The sequence below is a fragment of the Apis cerana genome, linkage group LG9 (assembly GCF_029169275.1).
Source record: "Apis cerana isolate GH-2021 linkage group LG9, AcerK_1.0, whole genome shotgun sequence".
In the NCBI taxonomy this organism is placed as follows: Eukaryota; Metazoa; Arthropoda; class Insecta; order Hymenoptera; family Apidae; genus Apis; species Apis cerana.
In genome coordinates, this window is record NC_083860.1 from 2,662,350 (window position 1) to 2,689,138 (window position 26,789).

The window sequence follows — 26,789 nt, forward strand, 5'->3', positions numbered from 1 at the left end:
TTATATTTATTTTGGTTTCTGGAATAGACCTTTAAAGATACCTCATAAAAAAACAAAATCTAAAAATATGCATAAAAATATTTAAAAGTTTAAAGAAAAAAATTTAAAACTTCAAAGCTTTTACAACGCTTCAAAAAATGCATATGTAATCTGGAAAATTAAAAACAGACTTTTTTTCTAGATGTGTATATATAAATTTTATTTTTTGATTTATATTAATTTTTTCTAATATACATTTTAAGTATATATTTTAAGTTAAAACTAACTATTTCTAGCAATTTCTAAATAGCAACATCTAGATAGCACTTTATTAATATTATATTGATTTGAATTTATATTGATTATAACATTATATAGTAACATACAATCTATCATATATCTAAGATATTGAAAGAAATAAAGAAGATTTAAGAATCTAATTCTTATAGAAAATACATTTCTAAAAAATAATGTATTAAATATTTCCAAAAAATTTTTTAGATGAAGTATATATTTATGATGAATAAGTTAGATGTTTATGTGTAAGTAAAAAGTGTTGAAAACATCTTGACAAAGTTTTGAGAATAAACAAATATTGTTTGCATCGAAGTGTTAAGATTAGAGTGTAAGCAAATGCGTAATATATGACGAGCCAGAAAATCGAGTGGGTGTGACAGAGAGATTTTTAGAAATACCAGTGTAAGATTAGTCACACGATGAGTGGGAAGCGAATAAATGTGATAAAAAATAAAATAAGACAGTAAAATAGAATTGAAAAAATATTTATAAAACTCAAAGAAAATATAATTATGTTAATTTAAATAAAAATAATATATAGTTAAAAATAAAATAAGATGAATAAAACAAAATATAAAAAATAATAGTAACCATATTGTTAATAATCAATTTGATGAATGAAATTATATATTTTTAACTTTTACAATCTTAAGCAATTTAGGTCTCTGAAGTTGAAAATTTTGTACTTTAATTTTTTTTTTTTTTTTATGTTAAATTATTCAAATATCTTTTCAATGATTATATTGGAAAGATTAATTGTACTTTTAATACAATTATTCAATATTATTAATCTTAATATATCTTAACATATTTATATAATCATTAAATACTTTATACATTTAGAATTCTAATCACCCGATTGTCTTTCTACTTTTATTATTGTTAAAATTTTACTATCAATTAAATTATCAATTGTTAAAAATAAAAAATTAAAGACAATTCTCCATTTCAAATGATGTAATCATACTATCTACCAATTAATTATCCTCAATTTGTTATATCGATAATGAAGAGAAGAAAACCAAATACTAATACCAAAAAATACCTTACCAAATGAATGATGCCAGCAGCTGTTAACCAGACGGAGATGAAGATCGATACAAGTTGGGCGAGACGAATGGAACTCGATGTTTTTAGAATGTTTAGGTACTGGAGAATGTCAGGGACCGTCATCAGTCGTAGGGCTCGAAGGAACCTCAGTCCGATCCACGTCCGATCGAGATATATCGACACGAAGGACGGTGGTATCGTAAAGTAGTCCACGAACGAATACATCTCCAGCATGAACCACAGCTTATCACTGGCGGCGATAAACTGTCACAGAACAAATTTTTAATCATGTGTTAATAATTTATTATTTCATCATTATATTTATATTCTAATATATAAACGTATGAATACAATTATTAGCATGAATTTAAATTAATTTCTATATGATATGAATTAAAGGAGAAAATAATTTTGAAAGAATAGGTAATCCTGTTAAATTTTACAAATTCTTTATTTTATGATATTTAAATATTGAAAATTTATTAATTAGTGAGTAAAATAATTGATTTTTTATTTTGTATAAATTTTTTAAGAATTATAATATATATATTTAATATATATATAATAAATATATTTAATATATATTATAATATAATAATTTTCAAACCATATTACATTAAATGAAGTAAATGATATTTAATATTTGAAGAGTAGGCTCGTTAAAAATAAACTTTCTATTCTAATTTATTTGCAATATCTTAATAATCTTGATATTTTTTATTTTTTTAAATATTGAATCATTAATTTTTTTTCCTAAATCATTTTGTTCTCTAATTTCTCAAATTAATTATTATTAATTATTTAATTAATTAATTATTATTAAATTAACTATTAATTATTATTATTAATTATTATTATTATTATTATTATTACTATTATTAATTATTATTCTAATCTTTCATCAACAATCTTTTTTTCTTATTAACCATCAATAGTTTATGTCATTTAAGTTTATCTAAAATTTTTTGGTACTAAAAGAAAGCAATTTAAAATACAAATATGCATTCGATAATAACATTTAATTTAATAAATACATAAAAAAAAATTAACATGTTGAATATAATTAAAAAAAATATATATTTTCTTAAATATTTGTTTGAATGCAAATGTAAATTGTGAATTATGAAAAAAATATTCAGTAAAAAGAGATCCAAGATGTACTTCTTAAGAAAATCGTCTAATAATTTGTATTCATAAATGCTACATCATTCCTTTATAAATTCATTAGGTAATTCCTTGGAGAACTTTGAGAGAATAACAAAGCATGTGCTTTAAGAGACTCAGATTGTTAACGAAGGGTTAATCTTTTCCTAAATCTTAAAAACCCACGACATTTCCCGACAAGCAGAATTTTATTGTTTGACTTCAACAATTGTATTATTCAGTCAACATATTACTTTAAAATAAAGACCTCTTATAGCACTACAATTACAGTTTCTTGAATGCATTACAATGATTGTTTTAACAGCGCAGAGTCGAGCATTGTCATGCAGTGAAAATTACAGTCTTAAATATTTTAACGTTAGAACAGAGACTTCTTTCTTTTAATTTTCTATCCATATGTTGTAATTGTAATAAAATATATCAATGTATCTTGTTGCAACATAATAAGTTAACTTTTAAGAATTACATCACAAAATTGATTCATTATAATCTATCATTATTTACAAGCTATTAGTAGAACGATTTAATATATTGTTATATAAATTTAAATAAATACAATAAAATAACGATACAATATAATCATGATCTTATTATATTGTCAATTATAATTATATTTGATATAAATGATTTGATTAAATAAGTAATTTATAATACTTTTATACAATTAATTAATTAAGTAAGTAATAATACTTTTTACATTTTATTTTATAATATTTGAAAATTAGAATTTAATACGGATAAGAAATGATTGTCCTATTCAATTGTTAATATTTATGAATCTATAAATTTGAAAAACATCATAATGAGATGAAAAGTTTACACTTACGCGTATAAAAAAGTAGACCATAAAAAATATATTGAAAGCTAAGTCTATCTGCTGAGTAATGTTGTTGCTCCACTCTTGGCAACGTTCCACCTCTTCGCTGTAACATAAAATTGTCATTTGATGTTAATAAATTATGTTAAGATCTCACTTATGATAAGTTTGCTTGACTTTTATAAGAAAATAAATAAACAATAATAATGTAATCAGTCGTTACATAGTTATTTACATGATTCGTTAATTTATTTTGTTATATATGAAAAATATATTTTATATTCCAAATTAAATGTAAATCTAAATAATTCTATTGTAATTATTATATATTATTAAAATTAAATTAAATTTACTTAAATGATTATAACAATTTTTTTACCATACACAATATTTTGTTATATATGAAAAATATATTTTATATTCCAAATTAAATGTAAATCTAAATAATTCTATTGTAATTATTATATATTATTAAAATTAAATTAAATTTACTTAAATGATTATAACAATTTTTTTACCATACACAAATCTATTATAAAATTTTTTTCATTTTTTATGATTTAAAAAATATTTTACAAACAAATATAATGTTTCAAGTACAATTAATTGATTTTCTTACCTAGAGGCATCGATGAAGTATATTATAAGCGATGCTATACTGAGAATGAAAACTAACACCACCTGAAACACACAATATTATTCAAAGTTTAATTAAGTTAAATTAAATAAATATCATGAAAGCAAATATGCACAAGCACCATGATTAAAATTAAGCGAAATTATTTTTAATTAAGTAAATTATCTTTCTTTCTTTTATCCTTGTTTATCCTTGTATTATCAAAATCATTGTGTAATATATTTCTCATATAGCACTAATATCTTCTTTGTGTCTCTTTAGAGGTTTCTTTTAATAATAGAACCATTATTATCATAATTGTAAATGAAATTATTTATTAAATATTTATAATAAAATTTTAAAAATTCACTTGGAAATTATAAATTTTTGGATCTAATATTTTATCTAATATTCATAATTATTTTATTTTACATATTGAAAAAATTGTTTACACATTTATTAATAATAATTTAATGAAAAACAATAATTTTTAATTTTAAATGTTGATTTAACGGTAATGAAAAGCTCCAACGATCGAATTTATTCTCCTACAGTAATCGATGAGCGCCAATGAATAAATACATGTTATACTTCAACCACTTTGTTAGCACTTTTTGAAATGTACGATCTTAGCATACTCGTTCCAAGTGAGTAGTTTTACTTGCGAGGATGAAAGATTTACTAAGCTGGTAAATCTCAAAACAAATTTTGAACATGACTATATATAAAATATATTTTTGCTCAAAAATTTTAGAATATTATTATATATATATTAAATTAGAAAAAATTAAATTAACCATTAATAGATATTAATTTGATTAATTTACATTAATATTTTTAAATCTATAAATCGTGACATCCATTTGCATAAATTTGTAATAAAATAAATATTTTTAAATTAATCTTTATTTTTAAATTAAACATGTAAATAGATTACGAATTTTTATGCAAATAGTATATATTTTTCATGTTTTGCATTTTGCATTTTTTATAAATAATAGAAATAAACATATTAATTATTTTTTTCTGATATGAATTTCATTTTTATGATAATCGAATATTATAAATAAATTTAATACATAAAAATGAATAAAACTTCTGATTAAAAATATAATACTGAAATTTAAAGTATTTTGGTTATATTTATTTGTAAAATCAATATGATATTATACAACAATATATTATATAATTTGTAAAACAATTTCTTTTTTAAACAACTTATCAAAAAATTATGATAAAATTTTTACATAATATTATAGATTTATATAGTTAAATAATAAAATAATAAAATTATGGATATTTTAAAAATATTACAACTTAACATATATTTTAAATAATATCATATATTTTTTACATATTATTAAATATTTGTTAAATATTTGATTTTATTTTAATTGCATAAAAATTCGCAATCTAACAGTCATTTTTATCTGCAATTTCTTTATATAAAAAAATTTCTTAATGAAATTTTTCAATACTTAATTATTTTAATATAGCTACGCGAGAATGTAATAAATTGAAATGATGCATAGCTTATCGTAATGATATATAGTGAAGAAAGATTTATCGTGAATATACGTGTTAGATATTTCAGGACAAATGGTACATGCGAATAAAAGATGATTTTATATATAAAAATAAAAATAAAAAAAAAACAGTAAAATCGTTTAAAATTTTGTATTCGAATAAATCGAATTTGATAAGTTTGATAAGTTTTCGTAAATTTAACTAATTTTCAATTGAATATAAATGATAAGAGATTACATGATTATATATGAAACTAAGTAAAAAGTAAATAAAATAAAGTTTTGTTGTTTACATCTTCGTTTTAAAGAAAATATAGATTGAAAATATATAGTTAAGAAGTAATTTTGAAGTAATTAGAAGAAAAGGAAAAAAGAAAAGGAAATGATTAAGAAGTAAATTTCGAATTCAATTTTCTTGAAAATTAGTTTTTAAGTAAAAAAATTTTATTTTATATTCTTCCTATATGTATATATATATATATATATATATATGTATATATATATATATATATATATACTTATACATATCTTATGGAAAAGTACGTATATCTAATAAATTTTTAAATTCAATTTCAATTCGAAAATAAAGTTTATAACAATGTTTCAGATGTTATATATTTAAAAATGTTATTCTTTTTTTTTCGATTTACTTTTATATCATTTTCTATTAACATTCTATTATATTTGCTATGAGGATTAGATTTTTAATATCTCGTTTAATGATTATCACTAATATTTCATTTCATTAGACATTTTATTCGTATATAAGAAATTCAACTCTAAAAATAAAATATTATGCTATTGAAAATGAATTTTTACATAATTAAAAGAAAAAAGAAAGAAGAATTATTTGGCTTTAATACTAATACTTTACACAAAATGAAATTTGCTGATATATATATATATATATAATTTTATTTATAAAATTAATGATTATTTATAATACCAAATATTTTATAAAATTTTATTATAATAAAGACTTTTGAATTGTAATATATAATTATTTTATTTTACATTATTTTATTTTATCTTACATAACTTACATTATCAATAAATAATTTTCATTTCAATCCTAATTTAATGGAAAAATTTAAATTTTACATCAAAAAAACTCTACAAAAGAGTGTATGTCTAAACGAGGAGAGAAAAAGATTCTTTTCTATTATTTCATTATTTTCTTTTGCTCAGTTTACTCGTATGGAAATGTGAAAAGAAAATATTGGATGGCGAAGTCATCGATGAGCCAAGCATTCATATACATACGCATAATGTACAAATACACACGTACAATTTCTCTTCTACGAGACTTCAGGTTGAAGCATATAGTGCAAGTAGCGTGAATAAATAAAGAAGCACGGCTTATGTACTTTAACCGCCGATCGATTTTGCTTGGCTCCGTTCCAGACAGCAGCTCGTCAAATACCAAAGAATTTCGCCACATGACTCTTAATTGTCAATGATATATTATCGAAATGAATTTGATAGATCTTAACCTTTAACGATTCGAAATCGACTTTTCATCAAATATTTGATTTATTGATCCAAGTCATAGAATTAAAATTTTTCTCATAATTTTTACATTTATTGAATAATTGTAATTTGAATATAATGCAACAAATAGCATGGATATAATTATTAAAATTTTTTTCGAGATTTTCACGCTTGAAAAAATCATACAAATGAATATAATCATTAATCATAATGAAATATCTTATCGATCTTAATTTCAGTAAAAAATTATGTATATTCAATTTCTATTTATGATTGGATATGATATGCGATTTTATTATAATAAGGAATATGCGAAAAATTTAAATATTTAAGATTTTTCTAAAATTCTTTATTACTATAGATGTATGTTTAAATGTCATAAAAACATTTTGTTACATTTTTTTAATAAAATAACTAAATTATTACATTATACTGTTTAAAAAAATTACATATATCCTTAAAATAATCTAATAATTTAAACAATGTTTCATAAAGATTTATATTCTTTTTAACTTGTTGAATTGCCTAATAGTTTTTGTAAGAGACATTAATATTAATATCAGATTGGATTTGAATTGAAAGAGTGAAATGAAAAGAGAGTGGAAAAGAATGAAGAGAGGAAATTAATGTTATATAGAGGGTGTTAATAGAATAATTCGTAGAACATTTTTAGAGAATCATTTCTAAAAACCAATATGAATATATCGACATTGTATATAATTAAAATAATTTTAAAAAATTTTTCGAAAAAAATTTCAATCTATATATAAGATAAATTTTCTTTTTTACGATTAATTATAAATAAAAATTATCTTGTTTTTATTGCTAATTAAATTAATATCTAATAATTCAAATTATCAATTATATTGAAATGAATTTTAATAAAAAAAAAACTTGAGTAACAAAATCATATGAAAAAACACAAAAAAGCATAAATCAAATAATAAATCAAATAGATTAAATTCATAAAAAATAAAAAATATAAATATAAATAAATTCATAAATTCAAAAAAATATAAATTTGAATATATCCATATATATTTCATATAATAATACGTATAATATATATATATATATATATATATATATATATATATAATAAAAATACCATTCAGCAAAATTTAATCTCAAGCGAACAATCCATAAAAGAATATCTACTTAAATTTGTTAAATTTCAAATAATTAAAATATGGAAAATTATTAATTCGAAAAACAAATAATTAAATATCATTTGTTTAAATATACAATATAGAGAAATTTAAACAAAAATTCGAAATTATTAATTTAAAAAACATGTAATTAAATATTATTCGTTATAAAATAACGTTAATAAAACGTTAATTAACGTTATACGTTAATATTACGGAAATAAAAAATTCAAATCGGAAAAAAAAATTTGAATTGATATTGCAAATCCCATAAAACCGCAAATTAAATTTTTTCAGTACCACATTTACCTGTCTCGTTTAAATTTGCATGAGAGGGTTGTATACATGCACATATGTACAACGTGTGCACATTTAGGATTGTAGAAGTGTAGAAGAGCGTGTAAGGTCATTCTGTCGATGCACCATCTGAGTGTATGCAGCTGCACTACGGAAATCTAGGTCACCCAAATACGGAGACCATGCATGAACGTTTCTCATATTTGTTTTTCAATATCGAAAGGGGATGGAAGAGACATATGCTAAGAACACAATGATTTTTACAAACTTATGACTATATAATTTACAAATTTGTGTATATAATTTAATAGATAGATAAGAAGAGTAAAGAAAAGCTATCATATAATAATGATAGGAAATAATTGATGATGGAAAAAGTGTAGAATGGATTGCAATTTATCGAGATAAATTGTATTTACAATAACAATGAATACAAAGAAAATTAATAAAAAATTGGGAAAAATCAATAGAGATTAATTTGATATTTTATAGAATAAAAACTTTTAAAAATTTTATTAGTAATAAGATAAATAAATTAAAAGATTTTTGAGTGAAAGAGTAAAAATATGAATTAAATATAATTAATTATTTTTAAACATTCATTTACGTACATATTTACATATTTTATATTTCATATAAACTCTTTATGTATTTATTATATAAAATTTAATCTATTATTATTCTTAAAAATGTTGATAGAAATATAATGAAATGTTTATGAATGTTTGAAATATTAATGAATTAACTATTACAATCAATATTCTTTTTTACAATATTGTGGTTTCATTTGTTTTAATTTAATTTTTATTGCTTTTACTAAATTTCTTTTGTCTTCTTTTTCATTATATCTTTTTTTTTAAGCATTACATATCTTTATAGCTTATATCACAAAAAAAACGGAAACAAATGAAAATATTTACGAGCTTTGAAGATTCGACTTGACCTTAAGAGCAATGCTTGTCTTAAAAGAGGGTTATCGACGTATTCCGATTGGAGTCTGAAACGAGACTGACTTTCTGTGAAAAAAATAAAGATCAATAGGATTACAATTGAATTAATCTAAAAATTTAAAATTAATTTGAATTTAAAAAATATTACAGTTATTAAATTAAAACGTTACACAAAACAAATTTTTTTATATTTTTTGTCTTAATTTCTTTTCATTTTTTTCTTTCAAAATATATAGATATTTTTTTTAAAAATATAAGATTGAATTAAAGAACAAAACAGAGGATTGAAATATTTTTTATTCACATAAAATATCAAAAAATATTATAATTATTGTTTTAATATCAATAGTGATAAGAATATAAATAGAAAAAATTCTTATACAAAAATAAATTTACATTTATACATTTATATAAAAAGAATAATGTTTTTATTTTAGAGATATAAATATTATATGTTATTTAGATTTACATTATATAAAAAAAAATGAAATAATTCATAATCATTACATATAGTAATATAATCATTAACTAAATTAGAAATAAATAATTTTCATACCTACATTACTATTTAAATATTGTTATTAATATATTGTATAATTTGTTTCTATATTGTTGAATTTTCTTTATATTATATGTTTAATATATTTAGATAATATATTTAATGAATATAGATGAAAATATGAAAATTTAAATTTCCTCAATTTAAAAATATATTAATTAATAAGTATAATTATAATATTAATTATATATAAATATAATTTATATTTAAAGATTCATTTCAAATTCTAATTAATTTATTTCAATCTTAAAAGAATTACATTTTTATAAATTATGTATTTGAACATATATTCCATTATATTATGTTTGCTCATTCATGTTTAAATCATATTTCTTAAATTTTGGTTTAGAATATTCTTTTTAATAAAAGCACACGTATTTCAAATTTTTTTATATCAGATCAAAATCAACACAGACTATTCAAATTATTCATTCATTCATTTCTTCACGATTATCTATTTCGGTATAATTACGTGTCACTAACTTTTCACAATACTTTCATCGTTATACTTATTCCATAATCAAGTTTCAACTCTAAATAATAAATCAATTGACCCAAAGCATTATCCATATCTGTATCCAATAAATAGATTAGTTTTTATTTTTCCTTTCAAATCCTATAAATCTCGTGAGAGTACAGTAACAAATCACCATCTCATTCTAATTGTAGATCTCCATATTCTTCGATATTTCCTATCCATTGTTTTACATCTAGGTCATCGTGCAACTGATCAAATGCCGGGGGAATGTACGTCAACTTGCAAAAATTGCTTCTCTTTGTCGTTTTTCTCTTTGTTTTTCTGTATCGAAAAATAAGCTTTCTGCTTCGATACCTTTGTACACAGTTCATAATTTCGCGAATGAAAAATTCGACTTGCGGTACTTTGGCTCAAGCAGATTTTATTCGATTAAGTCGATTGTTCAAAAAGTAAGATCACCACTAATTATAAATTGTTACTCGGGTCAATGATCACGGTTAAGCTTTAAATTTATTGTTATAAATTTGTACGTTCAGAAATTTAGTAATTCTAGACGTTCTGAAAATCGAAAACAATTTTTTTTGTAAGTCGTGAAAAAAAAATATTTCTATATAAGTGAAAAATTGTTCGTATTTTGCTTTTCAACTAAGAATTGGTATATCGTGGCAAATATCGTAGGCAAAAGAAATTTATATTAACTATAAGTATACAGGATATTAATATATTCGTGGGACATCTTTGGAAGATCGATTTTAATGCCAAAACAAACAAAAGTTGGAATGTTGAAATTATTTATTAAATTATTTATAAAATGGATAAAAATGGATAAAAACGATCACATGATCAAACGTAATTGTATATTAACAGAATTAATAAAATCTTAATAAAATAATATAATTTAATTAAAAAGTAAAAGTTAAAAGTAAAATGGAAAAGGATATATAAATTATGAATATATTATTTTATTGCACAAAATTCATAGATGATAAAAAAAGTAATATATTACATACATATATAACAATGAAATTATCGTCTATCATATTGTAAAATTACTTTTAAACATATTTTCCTGTCTCTTTGTATGTAATATATGTAACCATTTCAATGTGATTATTACAATATGGTTAATAATTTAAAATTCATGCAGGTTCGACAATTAATATTATGATTGATCCTTTCTATTTTCTTAATATATTTCACACAATAAAAGACACAATCAAGCACACTGCTTAAAAAATAAAAGAACAAAATTTTATTGATTTAAATGTTTTTAATCAATCAAAAATATCTAATAGATAATAAATTTAAAAGATGAACATTAATATTATTAATATGTCTGTTGATTTTTGATGAATTTTTTTTTTCAGACATACCTAAAATTCTATGATACTGGACCTAGCAAGTCTCAAATATTCAAATCTCTTTTCTCAAAAAATTTTAGAAATTAAAATTAAAAATTAGAAATCTAAACATTGTCATATTGTTTACTATTTGTGAATTATGATCGATTAATTTTTATTTTTAAAAATATTCTAATAATTCCATATTATCTCAAACAAGTATTTATTAACTTATCCATTTTGAGTCTCGTTCAATTTTTAATTAATTGTATCATTTATAACATATAATATTTACAATGATTCCAATCTTATTAAATTTCTAAGAATATTAGATTACGCGAGAAAAGATTGATAAATAGATTTAAATATATACATACACATATACACTTTACTTTAAAAATGCAATAATCATCAAGAAAAGAATTTTGAACGAATCTTATCCGAAACAAGCAACAATTTAATCGTCAATTGTATAACACTTGATTTCCACACGTATTTTCGAAAAGATCGAAAATACAGCAATATATAAAAAAAATAAATTCTAAACTGTATCTTAAATTACATGGAAATTACGTCGTGCTCTTTATTCTCGTTTCATAGCCGACCAAAACAGAGAGCAAGCTTTCATCTTTCACGTAGCTCAGCCACGCATCGCTGATTCACTGAAGAAAGAGCTCGAGGTCCAGAATTTTTCCTCTTTCCTCTTTTCCACGCGCTTCTTCCCTATCTAAATGAGTCGAGTCAGCGTTTTTCAGCAATGTGGAAAGAGACATGAGCTCTGAGGGATATGTAAGGGAAGACCTCCTTTACCTCTTGTCTTATCCGCTGCTACTTTTCTTTCACCTTCCGGATATAGACGCAGCTTAATGGGATCTTAGTTGAATGAGTAGCTTGTTTAATTGTATATAGATATGTTATATACAGTGTTCATTTAATTAAATTATCTAACCTGTTTCTTTTCATATCATCCATAATTATTTCATTTATTAACAAGAAAATTTTTTTTGATTGTTGGAAAATTGCAAACGTTGATTTTATGTTTATGTTTAGTTGTGCACAATATTTAACATGTGAAATTTATTAAAATATAAATATTTTAATTTAGTTACATTTTTAATTTGAATGTTTATTGATATTGTAAAATATATAAACATAATATATAAATTTATTATAAACATGAGTAAAAAAATGGAATTTAAACAGAGATTTGTTTTATTTTTTAAAAAAAAATATTTTGTGTCTATTATATTATGTTTGTATTCTTTTGTACATTTTGTACATGTACTTTTCAAATTTTGCATAAATAAATATTCATAAAATTTTTTGTTTAATATAACTTTAAAATATCAAAGCAGTAGAAATTACTCAAAATATTAATTATATATTTTGTAAAAATATATCCTTTTTTCAATTTTTTGCAGAAAAAGTTTTTTGTATATAAAAAGTTTCTTACAGTTGTATATAAAAATTTCTTTCATATAACATTCTTATCCCACACTCTTTTGTTATTAAATTCATTAAATAGTGTACTTAATTAATGAATTAAATAATTATGTATCTTAAAATTAGACTAATATAAAATCCTGTTTTACCAAATATCAATAAAACAGATAAATAGTTATTACATAGATTTCATAAAATCGATTAATTTTAGACTTTAAAATTGAAAATTACCATTACGAAAAATATTTTTATATGTAAATTGAATTATCTTTCTTATTATACCACAGGATTTGGGTCAATTCTACTATAAAAATGTAAAATCACTAAATTGAAATTCAAAGTTCATATTATTAAATCTTCCTTATTTTACATGTAAAATAAACGAGTCTATTATTATTCTGACAAAATAAAGAAAAGTTTTATAATGTATAACTAAATGCAAATTAAAAAATGGACTTGGATTAATCTGACTCTAAAATACAAAATTATTGAAAATTAGACGAAAATTTAAATAATGTAAAATAAGCATGAATAATGTAAAATACAGCATAAAAATATCTAAAAAAATGTAATTTAAAAAAAAATGATATTATTCGATATTTACAAACCATTACAAAGCATAAATTAATTTAATATGTTATTTATACACGGTAAACATTATTATTATTATACATGTAGACATAAAAAAAACATGAAATACCATATTATTTTAATGACACTGATTTTAATGAAGCACAACAATAACGAGTCTATCTTTTCTTGGCAAAATAGACTAGTTGTGTGCACCTGTGATACTAGTAGCTTTCAAAGACGAGCGGGTAACATGGCAGATGAAAGGTAGGTCACTAGGTTATCGTTATCGTTGGTGGTTTATTCTTTTCCATTGGCGGAAGGTTTTCCAACCAATTGCTCTTTCTAAAGGACAACAGTAAAGAAATGCCCACACCTTTGAGATCATTCGGTTAAATAATTCTTTTATACAGAAATTTAATGCAGAATTCGAATAAACTCGTTGGATTATAACTCGAAATACAAATTTTTATACATTTATGAAAATATAAAATAAAATTTAAAATAAAAAATACTGATTATAATATTCAGCGGATAAAACAAATTTCTATTTAGATCTCATTTTTTTTATTTGTGCTTATAAAAATATGAATTTGTATAATACAAATATCGATAATTCTTTCCGTAAATTTGCATTTTATCAAGTGAAATATTTAAAATATTGAAGATAAAATAATATTCTTCAAAATATTCTTATTTATATATAAAAATTGTAAAATAATTTAAGTTATGATAGAAAATTAGAATATTATTTATATTAAAAATTAGCATGATAAACATTTAAATATTTGATTAGTTATTAGAAATTATAATATAATATTATAATTTCTTATATATATAATATAATAATAGCTAATATTATAATTATAATTATAATTATAATTATAATTATATTATATTATAATTATAATTATAATATAATATAATTATAATTGATTTTCCATTAGAAATAATATCAATTTTAATACATTTGTATATTCATAAATCTAATCATAAATTAATTTCAATATTAATGAAATTTTAATTTAATAAATTTTACTTCGATTATATTATTCATAAGAAATGACCTTTTATTTCTTATATTTATCAAGTAATAGAATCTCAAACATTGAAAAGTTCAATAATTTACACATTTAATAAAATTTTATAATAAATAGTATTTTAAAATTTGAAATAAAACATTTTTAAAAAATTCGAATCTTTATGATGAAAATACAGTTTACATTTTTTAAAATATTTACAAATCATAGATATAGCATTCAAATTATGAAATATTTAATATATATTTAGAAAGAATAAGTAAAAGAATAATAACGTTTTAACAAAAATATTCGAAGCTTTTTCAAATTAAATATTTAAAAATATTGCTAAATATTTTAATTATAATAATAATTTCTCCAATATAATGATCTCTCAAATAGTGACTTAATCTTAACATTCAACTACAATAAGTAACTATTAATAATAAACGCAAAACAACAGACAACTTCTGAAACAACAGACAAATAAACATAAGCAAATAAAAATAAGCCAAACAAAAATAAGATAGAATCTATTTAAAATAGAGATTTATATTGATTTAATATTTCCAAAGTTTTTTTGTATCGAATTATTGTTTCAGTTTCCATATGCATAGGTGACAATCTGACCTATCGCACCTCGATATAAATAAGGATTGCCGTTCTTATTTTAGCGTGCGAATTAGCGTGGGTCTTGGGCAGACTCATCACGAGTTGCCCTCGCTATTTTCGTATCGTTAGATATACACCGATGTACTTGTGTACATACTCACAATTCTAGCGTTGAAAAGATCTTATCAAACAATTACGATCGATCTCGATGAAACGATAACAAACACATGCATTCTTTGGGCCAATCATTAGGTCAAAAACTTCTACGTGCACTTTGGATTCTGCATATGCATTTTACACCGGCGTTTCAGACAAGATTTATTTTCAATTTATCCAACGAAATTTATACGCTCGTATACGACGTGTTTCAGAAGTAAATGGCCAAACTTTGATTTCGTGTTTTACTCATTTATATATACACAAATCGAAAAATTTTTTCTTTTTGAAATGTAAACTTTTGATGGAACGTTTTAAGAAAATATTTAAAAATTATTTAAAGAAATCTATTGAAAATATTTTCCTTTTCCAATAACGCAATTTCAATTTCGTTCATATAACATATTCGACAATTTTAAAAAGCAAAAATTGGAATATAAGCTTTTATTTATTAAATTATAATTGAAATGTAAAATACAAATTTCAATTGTTTATAAATTAATATAATAAGTTTTAATTGAAATTTCTATTTATATATATATCAATTTTTGTGTTTATTTTGTCATTTAAAGTCAACCCTATAAATTCTTCACAATAAATAAATATCTGTTCACTCGATATTAGAATAAATCATTCCAATAATTGACTATCAAAACATAAAAACTCATTTATTACAAAACATTTAACATTCATGAGAAAATTTGCTCCAATATTTCATACAATACTTATTTTCTAATAGAAAAAAAATTGACAACTCATAATTCTATGTGACATCTATATTACAGGACATTTATTCGCATAAAATTTAAAAGATAAAAATAGAGTGTTTGCATCTCGAAAAGGAGAATTTTTCTAACCTGTGTTTACCTTTTTACCTTTAAGGTGAGCGGAATATCTATAATAAGTTTACCTATTTTCGAAGCTCTGTACACGCGACAAAATGAAGAAAACGTATTTGCCTCGTGACAAACCGGTTATTTCTTCGAAATAATACGCTGAATTGGCCAATATAAGAATGGCCCAAATTAAAACGCACTAAGTGGCAGAAAGTAGGAGGAATGGGCAACTCGTTGCCAGGCAAGAAATTTTACATCCCGAGATGGCATAGCCCCAAGTTTCCGCCGTTTCGCGCCAACACCAGATTCGACCGAGTTTTTCTCGCCTAACTATTTATAGGGATAAATATGAGATTGAATACTGAAATTCTATCAGTAATAAAATGTGTCGAATTAATCGTGAAAATCTGTGAAAAATTTATTATTTTTCTGCTATACTGTATTGGGCTATTATTGTGTTAATGAAGTAATGTTATTGGATTATTTATTATTGTACGTATTAATAAATTGAGTGGCGTGTGATTCGATACGGAATATTAATAATTTAAAACGAGTTGGTGAGTTTTAAATGTCACTTGTATTGTTTTTATTATACGTGGATGAAAAGATGTATAAAAGATGGATAAACTCTACGTTGAAAGTGTTACTCGTAAACTTTCCAATGTTAACAACTTTTCTTCAATGAAAATTTGTATAAAAAATAATAAGTGTCATGTTCAAGTATTGTCGAATATTACAAATAGACATTGATTGTTACAAAAGCAAATTTATTTTCCTTTGCTTTGAGATATTTAAAAATTTGTTTTTTAATTGAATATAGAATATAAGTAACTGAATTTTGTAAATAAATATATGAATTGATTATATGAATATATTTTTTAGTTCATAAATGAATTTATATTATTTTTTTTATCGAATTAACGGAATAAGTATTTAAATCTTAATATCTATTATATTACATTATGTTTTGATTTGATTTTTTGTTTATTTGATACTGAAATAGTGTTATTAGATTATTATATTCGAACAACTTATATATTTGTATATATAGTTTTATTTGTGTGACAATGTAAACTTTACAACTACATTTATTTTGGATAAATTCGCATTACGTGTAAACTACCCAATTTTATTTCATATTTACTAATAAATTATAGAATGAATTATGTATAAATAAATTATGGAAAATGAATTTACATTATTTTAATTATAAATGACTAAATTATACAATTATAATATATATAATTTTTTTATAGATTATCTTATATATATATATAGTAATAAATGATATAAAAACAAATTATTAATTTTTAGTGAAATAAAGTATATAAGTATAAGTATATAAAGTATATAAAGTATAAGTTGTTTTATATTTTTTTAATTAATAGATATGAAATCAAACTAATTGGAAATTCTGTGAGCATTTAACAATCATTTTTTCATTATTGAAGTGTTTATTAATAAAAATTTGTCACGAAATCCACATAATAAGTAATCTAATTTATTCCATTTTAAATTGTTTTAATTTTATTTTTGATTGACATCAAAAATGTATGATTCATTCATACTATTTAATTATAACATTAATATTTCTAATTATTCATTTCTTTTTTATTTAATAACATTCAGAATAGTATATATATATTTTCTAAGTAAGTATAATTAAATATACTATCATTTTTATTTTTGCAGATTGAAATTTATATTACTAATTAAGTACTTTAAATTATTATATAAGACAATAAATAGATAAGATTAATTTGATTCAATGTTAAATGTTTTTCAACTTGTATAACGATTAAAACAATTGATTTTAATTACTGCTTTATTACAAGAATGCATCATAACTTAAAAAAGAAATATATACTATGTAATTTTATCTTCCAATTTACTCTAAATTTTTCAACATTACATAATGCATAACGTATGAAACAATTAATCCTAATTGCCTCTTTATTAGAATATTGCGTCATATTTTTGAAAAGAAATAGTTACGTATGCTGTTCTTGGCATTCAATAAAAATTTTGAAATAAATTCGCAACTTACATCTTTTAATTCACATTTTATTTTTTTATACATCTCAATTTTTTTTTTACATAAACATTTTTTACGTTTCCTTTTATTGATCGACAAAATTAAATTTCGCGCCATCTTTAAATAGTCTTAACAAAGAATAAAAAATTATTAAATAATTAGGGATTAAAAACTCAACATTTGAATAATTTTGATATCTAAAATATTCATAAAACTTATTATTTTATAGATCAAGAAATAATATGCCATAATTATTGTCTTTATGATGAAAAAGTTATTGTAAAAAGTAATTATATTTTATTTACTAATTTTACTTACTTATTGACAGAATTTTGTAACAATATTTCAAATTTGATATAAAATTTTTATGTAAGGTTTATATACAACATTATAGCAATTCAGAATACAATTCAGAAAAATTGTAATTCTTGAATTATATCACTATTATAACGAATTCAGTAAAGAAATACATAAATTCTAATAATCTTAGTGTATAATAATCTATATAAATCTATTTTAATCCATTAAATATCAAATAACAATAATAATATGAAAAATATAAATAAAACAATTTACACATAATGGTATATCAAAATACAACAAATAATTAAACTAATAATCTTTCACATGATTTTATAATTTTCTATCGCACAAATTAAAAAATTTTTTTATTTATCTCCTTCCAATTTTCCTTCCTTATCCTTATGATTGAAATTGGATAACAATTCATTTTCTATTTACAAATTAAAAAATCATGAATAAAAATTTAAGTGTACGTATAAATGAAATATTTCAACATGAATCAAGCATGATTTAATAAGTACATTAACTGCAGAAAAAAACTAATAGCAGCACGCGTGATAACAATCCTCATGACGGAAGTGGTTTCTAGTATAAACACGACGTCGACAATCGTTTCCTCTTTAATTCCACCTCTTCCTACTTGGTCTCTTCGGTATTGTTTTATTTTCCCACTGCCTTTGTCTTTGTCTCTATCTTCCTGCACTGGTGGTCGCAAACAATTTGGGTCAAGTACTGCGACACGTTAAAAAAAAAAAAAAAAAAGAAAAGAAAGAAAGAAAGAAAAAAATAGACAGGAGTTTCATATGACCAACCGCCAGACGAAACACTTTATAGTCTGGATAATTTTCCTCTTGTACCACTAGAGGGAATCATGTTTTTATCCCGGGAATAAATTATCAAAATAAAGAAATAGTTTGTTTTCAAAAATACATCAAACTAGTATTTAGATTTTTAAGAATTAATTTGTTTATATGATTTCTATAAGAAAACTTCTGATAAACTCAGATATCTAATTTTTAAAAGTTATTGCATACTCTTTAAATTAAATATCGATAGAAATAAATATTGGAATAAAAAAAGTTTTAATTAGTTGTTTTAATTAAATCCTGTAAATAGGTAATATTTTTACTTACTTTGAAACTAATTAAACTGATAGGAAGATTGGAATAATTAATAATTAGTAAAGAGCAATGTATATATATAATCATGTATATATAATCATTTTATGATAACATTAGAAAAGTTAAATTTTTATATATATTCCTATTTCTACGTTATATAAAATACATATTACATCAATATTTTCATTTTAATAAAAAGCAAGAAAATTAATTATTTTAATCTAATTTTATTTTACCTTATTATAAATTAAAAACTATTATAACTTATTATAAATTCATAATTAAAGACTTAAAAATTTATATCTTTTAAAAATTTGTTCCAAATGATTTTATATAATATATAACTATTGCATATATAATTATCATTTTTAAATTAGCCTTTAGTGACTAATCATGAAAGATATAAATTCGGATAGTGTGAATGGTGAGTAATACGCTTTTCGGTAAGATCAAAATAATATATTGTCAGACTAAAAATACCTATTCAATGATTTCATTTAATAAACACGTGGTTACCTAATAATTTCAATTGATTTTAAATTAAATCTGAATTAAATTTTTTTTATTCTTCACAATTAAAAAATAGTATTAAAAGCAAATTCTCAAAACTATCATTCAAGAGTTTAACAATATTTTAAAAATATTTTATATTTTATATTTTAGAAATCTCTATTCCATTTTTAATATGTATATAATAATTTATCGATATATTTTATTATCTCTTTAGTGATATATAAATTTAGATACAAGCATTTTTTATTATAATTATATCTCTATTTTACAAGGATTTTATTATTTGATTCTAATCATTTTGAAGAAAGAATAAAAAAAAAATAAAATATACAAAAGGAGTCCTATTTTTAAAAATTAATTTTTATCTTATCTTTTGAAAAAATTCATATGATAATAATGAACATTGGAAAACCTAAATGAGCTACTTAATATTAATTTGACTAATTATGATTGAAATTTATAAACAAAAACAAGAAAACGATTTATAAACAAAAAAGAAACAATTTATTTGATTTTTAATCGTTGTATCATAAAAAGGAAATCTATGAAAAATCTGTTCAAATTAAATCGAAAAAGAAAAATTATTACATACTCGTTTATTAAAAAAAATAATAAAAAAAAATAAATAAATAAAACAATTAAATTCCAAAATTTTCAATAATTTGATAACGAACTAGCAAAAAGATTTGCCTCGTTTGGTCGATCTTTCTTTATACTCATTTCCAGTTAATTCATACATGTAATTAACTAATGCAATTACGCAAATGACATTTACATAAGTATAAATGAGCGAATATCTCGAAATACTTAAGAGAAATTCATGAGTAAGTAAATATGTGTAAACTACGTGCACATATATGTAAACGTGTATACCTCTCGTTTTTAACTGAAAAACTAGATTATCTTTAATAGGCCTTGGCACACTGAAACCATGTCAGTCGAACGAAGAAGGGTTGGAATCGTATCTAACATTTTATTTCGACTGGACCGAAAGAATTCACGTAAATACAATTGTTATGTTCACGAACACCGTCACGACAAATCTACTCTTTGGCCTGAAACTGACACTGGCTGTCTGCCAGCCTGGTACTAACGACTTTTCTTCCAAATATGAACCCTCTTCTTAATCTATTTTGTTTGCTTTTTATTATTTTTTTTAATTTAATTTTTTACTTTAATTTGACTTAATGTTATGAAAAAATTCAATATGTTGATTTATCACATATTTTTCCTTGTAATTAGTCGCTAATTTTATCAATTTTATAAATTGATATTAATTTTGCTAATAAGATAATATAATGTGTTATATTCTTTCTAAATTTATAAATTCATGTTTGTTAAATAGAAATTGATAATGTGACAAAATTGAATTTTATTGAAAAAAATTCTTATACAAATAATTATTTATTTACTGTTTTATTTTATTTTGAATAATATTTGAAAGAAACTATTTTAATATTTTATTTCATATTTAAGTATTTATCCGCAAACAATAAAAATATAAAATTTTTTATCTTATTTCTGTTAATAAAAACTACTTTTCTTATATTAGATGTGATAATAAGTAAATTCTTTATTTTTTGAATTTTACGATTTATTTGCATTTATTTTTATCTTAAATAAAATATCTATCTTAAAAATATTTATTATCTATATATCTATTTTATTAAATCTAAAATTTTTTTGATTTAATTTAAATGTTTAAAATTATAATATAAAATAATAATATAAAATATTTGGATAATGTTATGAATTTCGATTAAAAGATATCTTATAGATAGTTATTTTTTAATATAATTAATATTATAACCTAACTATTATTTTTTCTTAATAAAAAAGAAAAGTCAATATGTAATACAAAATATTTGCTATTAGATATCTTTGTTAAAATATTCTTTAAAATGATTTATAGACATTATTAAATGTTCAGAAAGAGATATCACATTTTCTCGATATTTATTTATCACATCATTATTAAGTTTTTAAAATTTCTATAAAATATCTATCATCTTAGTTAAGATTTTTTCTTAATATACTAATTATTTTATCATTTTTTTATATCTTATAAACATGATAATTATTAATAATTATTGTTAATAATTAATTAAACGATACGTTATTAAGTTTAATGTTACTTGCATTTTTTTAAAAATACTTTTTAAATTATATCATTTAACAATCTGATATACATTTAATAAAAATTTTATAATTCATTATATGTATTTGTTATTTATTTTGCAATATCTATAAATGAAAGAACATTGAAAAAAAAATAAGTAGTTAAATACGGAGAAATTGGAATATATGATAAAATATTCTTTCGTATAGAGATCACTCAATATTTAAACATCGAAACTTATTAAAGATTCTTAAGGCGCAGCTTACAGGATCTCAAAAATAGACCATGTACGAAGGACGGGCACAACCAGTAGTTCTAAAAACTCCTCATCTGTCGCCAGTTAGGTTAGAGATACGACGCGAATTAAATAACGAATGAGACAGATATGGTCGCATTTGATGCCGAATGTTCAAAGAAAAATAGATAGTGATCCGTGAAAAGAAATTGATTTCGTTATATGGGTCAGATAAAGGATTGCTTTTTTAGCTAAAGGATAAGTTCCAATTATACCATTCATATATTCCAACTGAACATAAAAAAAATTGTCTTAATTGATAATGGAAAAAATAAATGTTTGCGAGATTTCTTTTTGAAAAATTTAATGAAATCTAATTTAAAATTATTTACCGTTTTCTATTGAATTTAAATTAAAAAAATAAAATTTAAAGTAAAAAAATAAGATTAAATATTTCCAAATGATATTGCATTTTATTATATATATAGAATTACATTAACATTTTCAGTATTTGATATCAAACAAATTTAACGAAATACTTTATTGTACAATTTTTTATATGTTTAATAATTTAAATATATTATATATATTAAATAATAATTAAATATATATATTTAAATATATTTAAATATATCCTTGATATATTTTAGTCTGTCATTACACATGTTAATTGATCTCTAATACAAAAATTATATTAAATATTATTTTGATCATATTTAATAATTACAATTTCAATTATTTAAAAATAAAATTACAATTGACTTGAAATTTATATAATAATTAAATCTAGTAAAGAATTCATACTATACAATTATTTTTTATTTCTTTAAAATATACTTTTTTTCGTTGATAATATTTTTTTTCTTCATTCGAAATTTTTACATCTTAAATATTTACTCTAATAATTAAATAAGAAAATCGTATATTTTCTGAATTATTATAATTTTATGATATAAATTTTGATGTATTATTTACAATACATTTCACAATAATCTTTTACAAATAAAACTCATAGTATGTAATTTTTATTGAATAAAAATTTTTCAATATATTTATATGAAAATATCATTGAATATATCTGTTATAAATAAAATTACTTTATAATTATTATTTATCAAATAAAAGTACGTTATTTATGTAAATTATTCTAACCTTAATTAAGAAATTTGTAAAGAAAAATCTTCCAAATATTAAGATATATAATTTCAAATACATTAAACATTTATATGTACAACACAAATCACACTTTAAATAATATAAAGATATTTTTCAAATATTAGAAATTATATCATAAATTATAATTCAATATTATACTAATCAAATCTATCACAAACTTGCGGCCATGCCACTATTACAGATTTCTTCCTAAAGCTATATATACCAAGCTAGATGCGCACCACTATTGCGCTGTATCGCGACTGGTTGCGCGCGTTCGAAAAGCGACTTATACTTTGCGCGGCTAATTTAAACGGTAACACGTGTTAGATTGCGCTGATTCGCGCCATGCAACGAATATCGATGTAACAAAGAAAATTAAGCGTTTATACGTGTTTATTTCGAACCAGTATCACAATGATATTTCTATTTTCTATTTTATAAAACAATTATAATCGTAAACGAATTTTTGCACGTTCTTACGCGGTCTTACATGATCTTGCGCGATCTTGCGTGAACTTGCACGATCTTGCGCAATCTTACGCGGATTCCCTGGGGATTCATCTAGTTTTCTGTGATTCTTCAAATGCTGCTTAGTGTATTTTATCGGAATTTAATTTTGTATTTTTAAATTAGAGCATCTTAAATACGATCGCTGTTGCCGCGCGACCGAGTTCACGCTACAGTCGTAACTGATTCACGCTACGAATAACCGCCTTTGGTGATTGACATCTTGAAGGTTTAATCAATTTTTAGATTACCATAATAGTCCAATGAATCGAATCAATAAGATATAAATAAATCTACGCTATGACAGCTGGAATAACTGACACTGAATTCACAGTTTCGAGATATTATGAAATAAAAACTAATTTTATTTTCAATGTTGGTTTATTTTTCATATATAAAATCATTGTTTAATTGTATAAATAATGCAGTAAATAATGGATAAAATTATGAAACAAATTTAAATTAATACTTTTCTTATTTTGATTATACGAGTTCTTATACGAGTTATGTTAACATTCGATTTTAACATAACACAATAATTAAACTTTATTTTATATAATAATTTATTTATTAATAATTACTTATAATAATAATAATAATGAATTGGTAAATAAAAAATTATATATAAACTTCTAATTAAATTTTTCCAATTTTACAATTTTGCAATTTTTAATATTATTAGAATATTAATATTATTCAAAAAAATATATTATTTTTTAAATATATAATTTATCATTATATATCTATGTGTTCTGTATGAAAATATTTTTTTTACTTGTACCAATTTAACACAATGTTGAATTGTAGTAGCAAGTAGTAGTAACTATCAGTATCAGACAGAGTCAGACCAGTAGTAATGATCATTGATAATTCCACCGACTACGGACTGCATAAGATAACCTTTATTACTTGCTCTTTCTAAATTTTGATAGAGATATTTATATATTCATAACACAAACGTTATCGACACAAATTCTTATTTTAATATTCATTATTTTATTTGATATCTAGATTATTTTATTGATTCGACATAATGATTTTCTGTGATAGAATAATTTTTCTATATAAATTTTTAAATTCTTAAATAAAATGATATTTCTTTTTTCATTTATCATTATTATATCATTTAATAATCTATTATGATGAATAAAAAAAGAAATATATATATTTCAATATTTATTAGAATAATATAATATATTCTATATTATATTAATGTTATATGGATCTAAATAGAAAAAAATATTTAAACATTATATCATTTATAAAAGAATATAACCATAAAAATATAGTCCTTTTTGAATTATTCAACTTTTACATATAAAAAAAATCTTATTCAAATTGATATAATTATATACAAGATACTTTACAAGATAGTTTAAATAAAATGTTAAAATTTGTCTTTCAGAAATCAATAAAAATATAAATTTCATTTTTTTTTTTTAATTGAATATACAGCAATTGATCTCTTAGTATGTAACAAATTATTTTCAAATGAGCATTGTTAACAAGAGAAAAAAAGTCTTAACAAGAGAAAGAAATTTTTAAATAGAAAATAAATTTTTATTATTCAAATTCTTTTTATTTTCATTACTTTTTTTTATTTATCTTAATATATCATATTATACAAATTTTCCAATGAAATCTTTTTTTTTCACTGAAGAAGAATAAAACTGTTCATCCAAAGCATTTTTTAACGCACTATGCTAACGCACTACAAAGTAGACTAAAAAGTATCATCGTGAAGAAGCTTTTTTGAAAGTAGGTTCAACACAGAACGCTAGGATAGACGGCCTGCTTCCTAGGACAGTCATAAATGGAAACTCCATCATAATGATATCGCGGAGACAAAACCGGTATGCACATAATACACTCCTATGTACGATTATATGCCCGTTTCTCTTACTGCGAGAGTGGATCCTATATTGAATTGAAGGGAGTGGGTGTGTCTCGGCAACCGTAGTTTATTTGCATTCGCATTGACGCTTCATGCTTGCTGAAAGATAGAAGTATGTTTGTTGTTTATACAGGGTAATTTATAAATGTATGTCCATATTTTAAAGAGTGAATCTATATCTTAAAATAAAAAATGACGTATAAAGAAAGCCAATTAACGTAATTTAATAAATTTAAAAAATTAAATACTAGATTAATAAATTTAATTTTTAACAAAATTAACATTACTAAATATAGCAATGCTAATAAAAATATGAAAAAATCTATTAATTTCATATAAAGTAATTAATTTTATTCATTTTAAATAAAAACGTTAAAAAGATTCTTGATTTCATCTGATTTAGTTATTTAATCATTTTCAGAGAAAATTTAATTTATATTTTTGATTGATTTTTGCTTTGCATATAGTAACATTGAGTTCTAGATATATTCGAAATTATGATATATATCTTTAATATATTTTTAATAATTCCAAATTTTTTTTATATTTTTTTTCT

At 21.4% G+C, this 26,789-nt stretch overlaps 1 protein-coding gene across 50 annotated transcripts in view; it reads right to left on the reverse strand.

The window, feature by feature from the left end:
• Positions 1-26,789, reverse strand: part of LOC107995100 (calcium-activated potassium channel slowpoke) — a 122,940-nt gene that overhangs the window by 87,611 nt on the left and 8,540 nt on the right. For all 50 annotated transcript variants that reach the window (XM_062079887.1, XM_062079923.1, XM_062079921.1 and 47 more), the window contains 3 exons: positions 3,927-3,988; positions 3,317-3,413; positions 1,327-1,590 (listed from right to left, as the gene is read on the reverse strand). In XM_062079887.1, the coding sequence (XP_061935871.1) occupies positions 1,327-1,590; positions 3,317-3,413; positions 3,927-3,988 (423 nt within the window). The remainder of the gene's footprint in view (positions 1-1,326; positions 1,591-3,316; positions 3,414-3,926; positions 3,989-26,789) is intronic.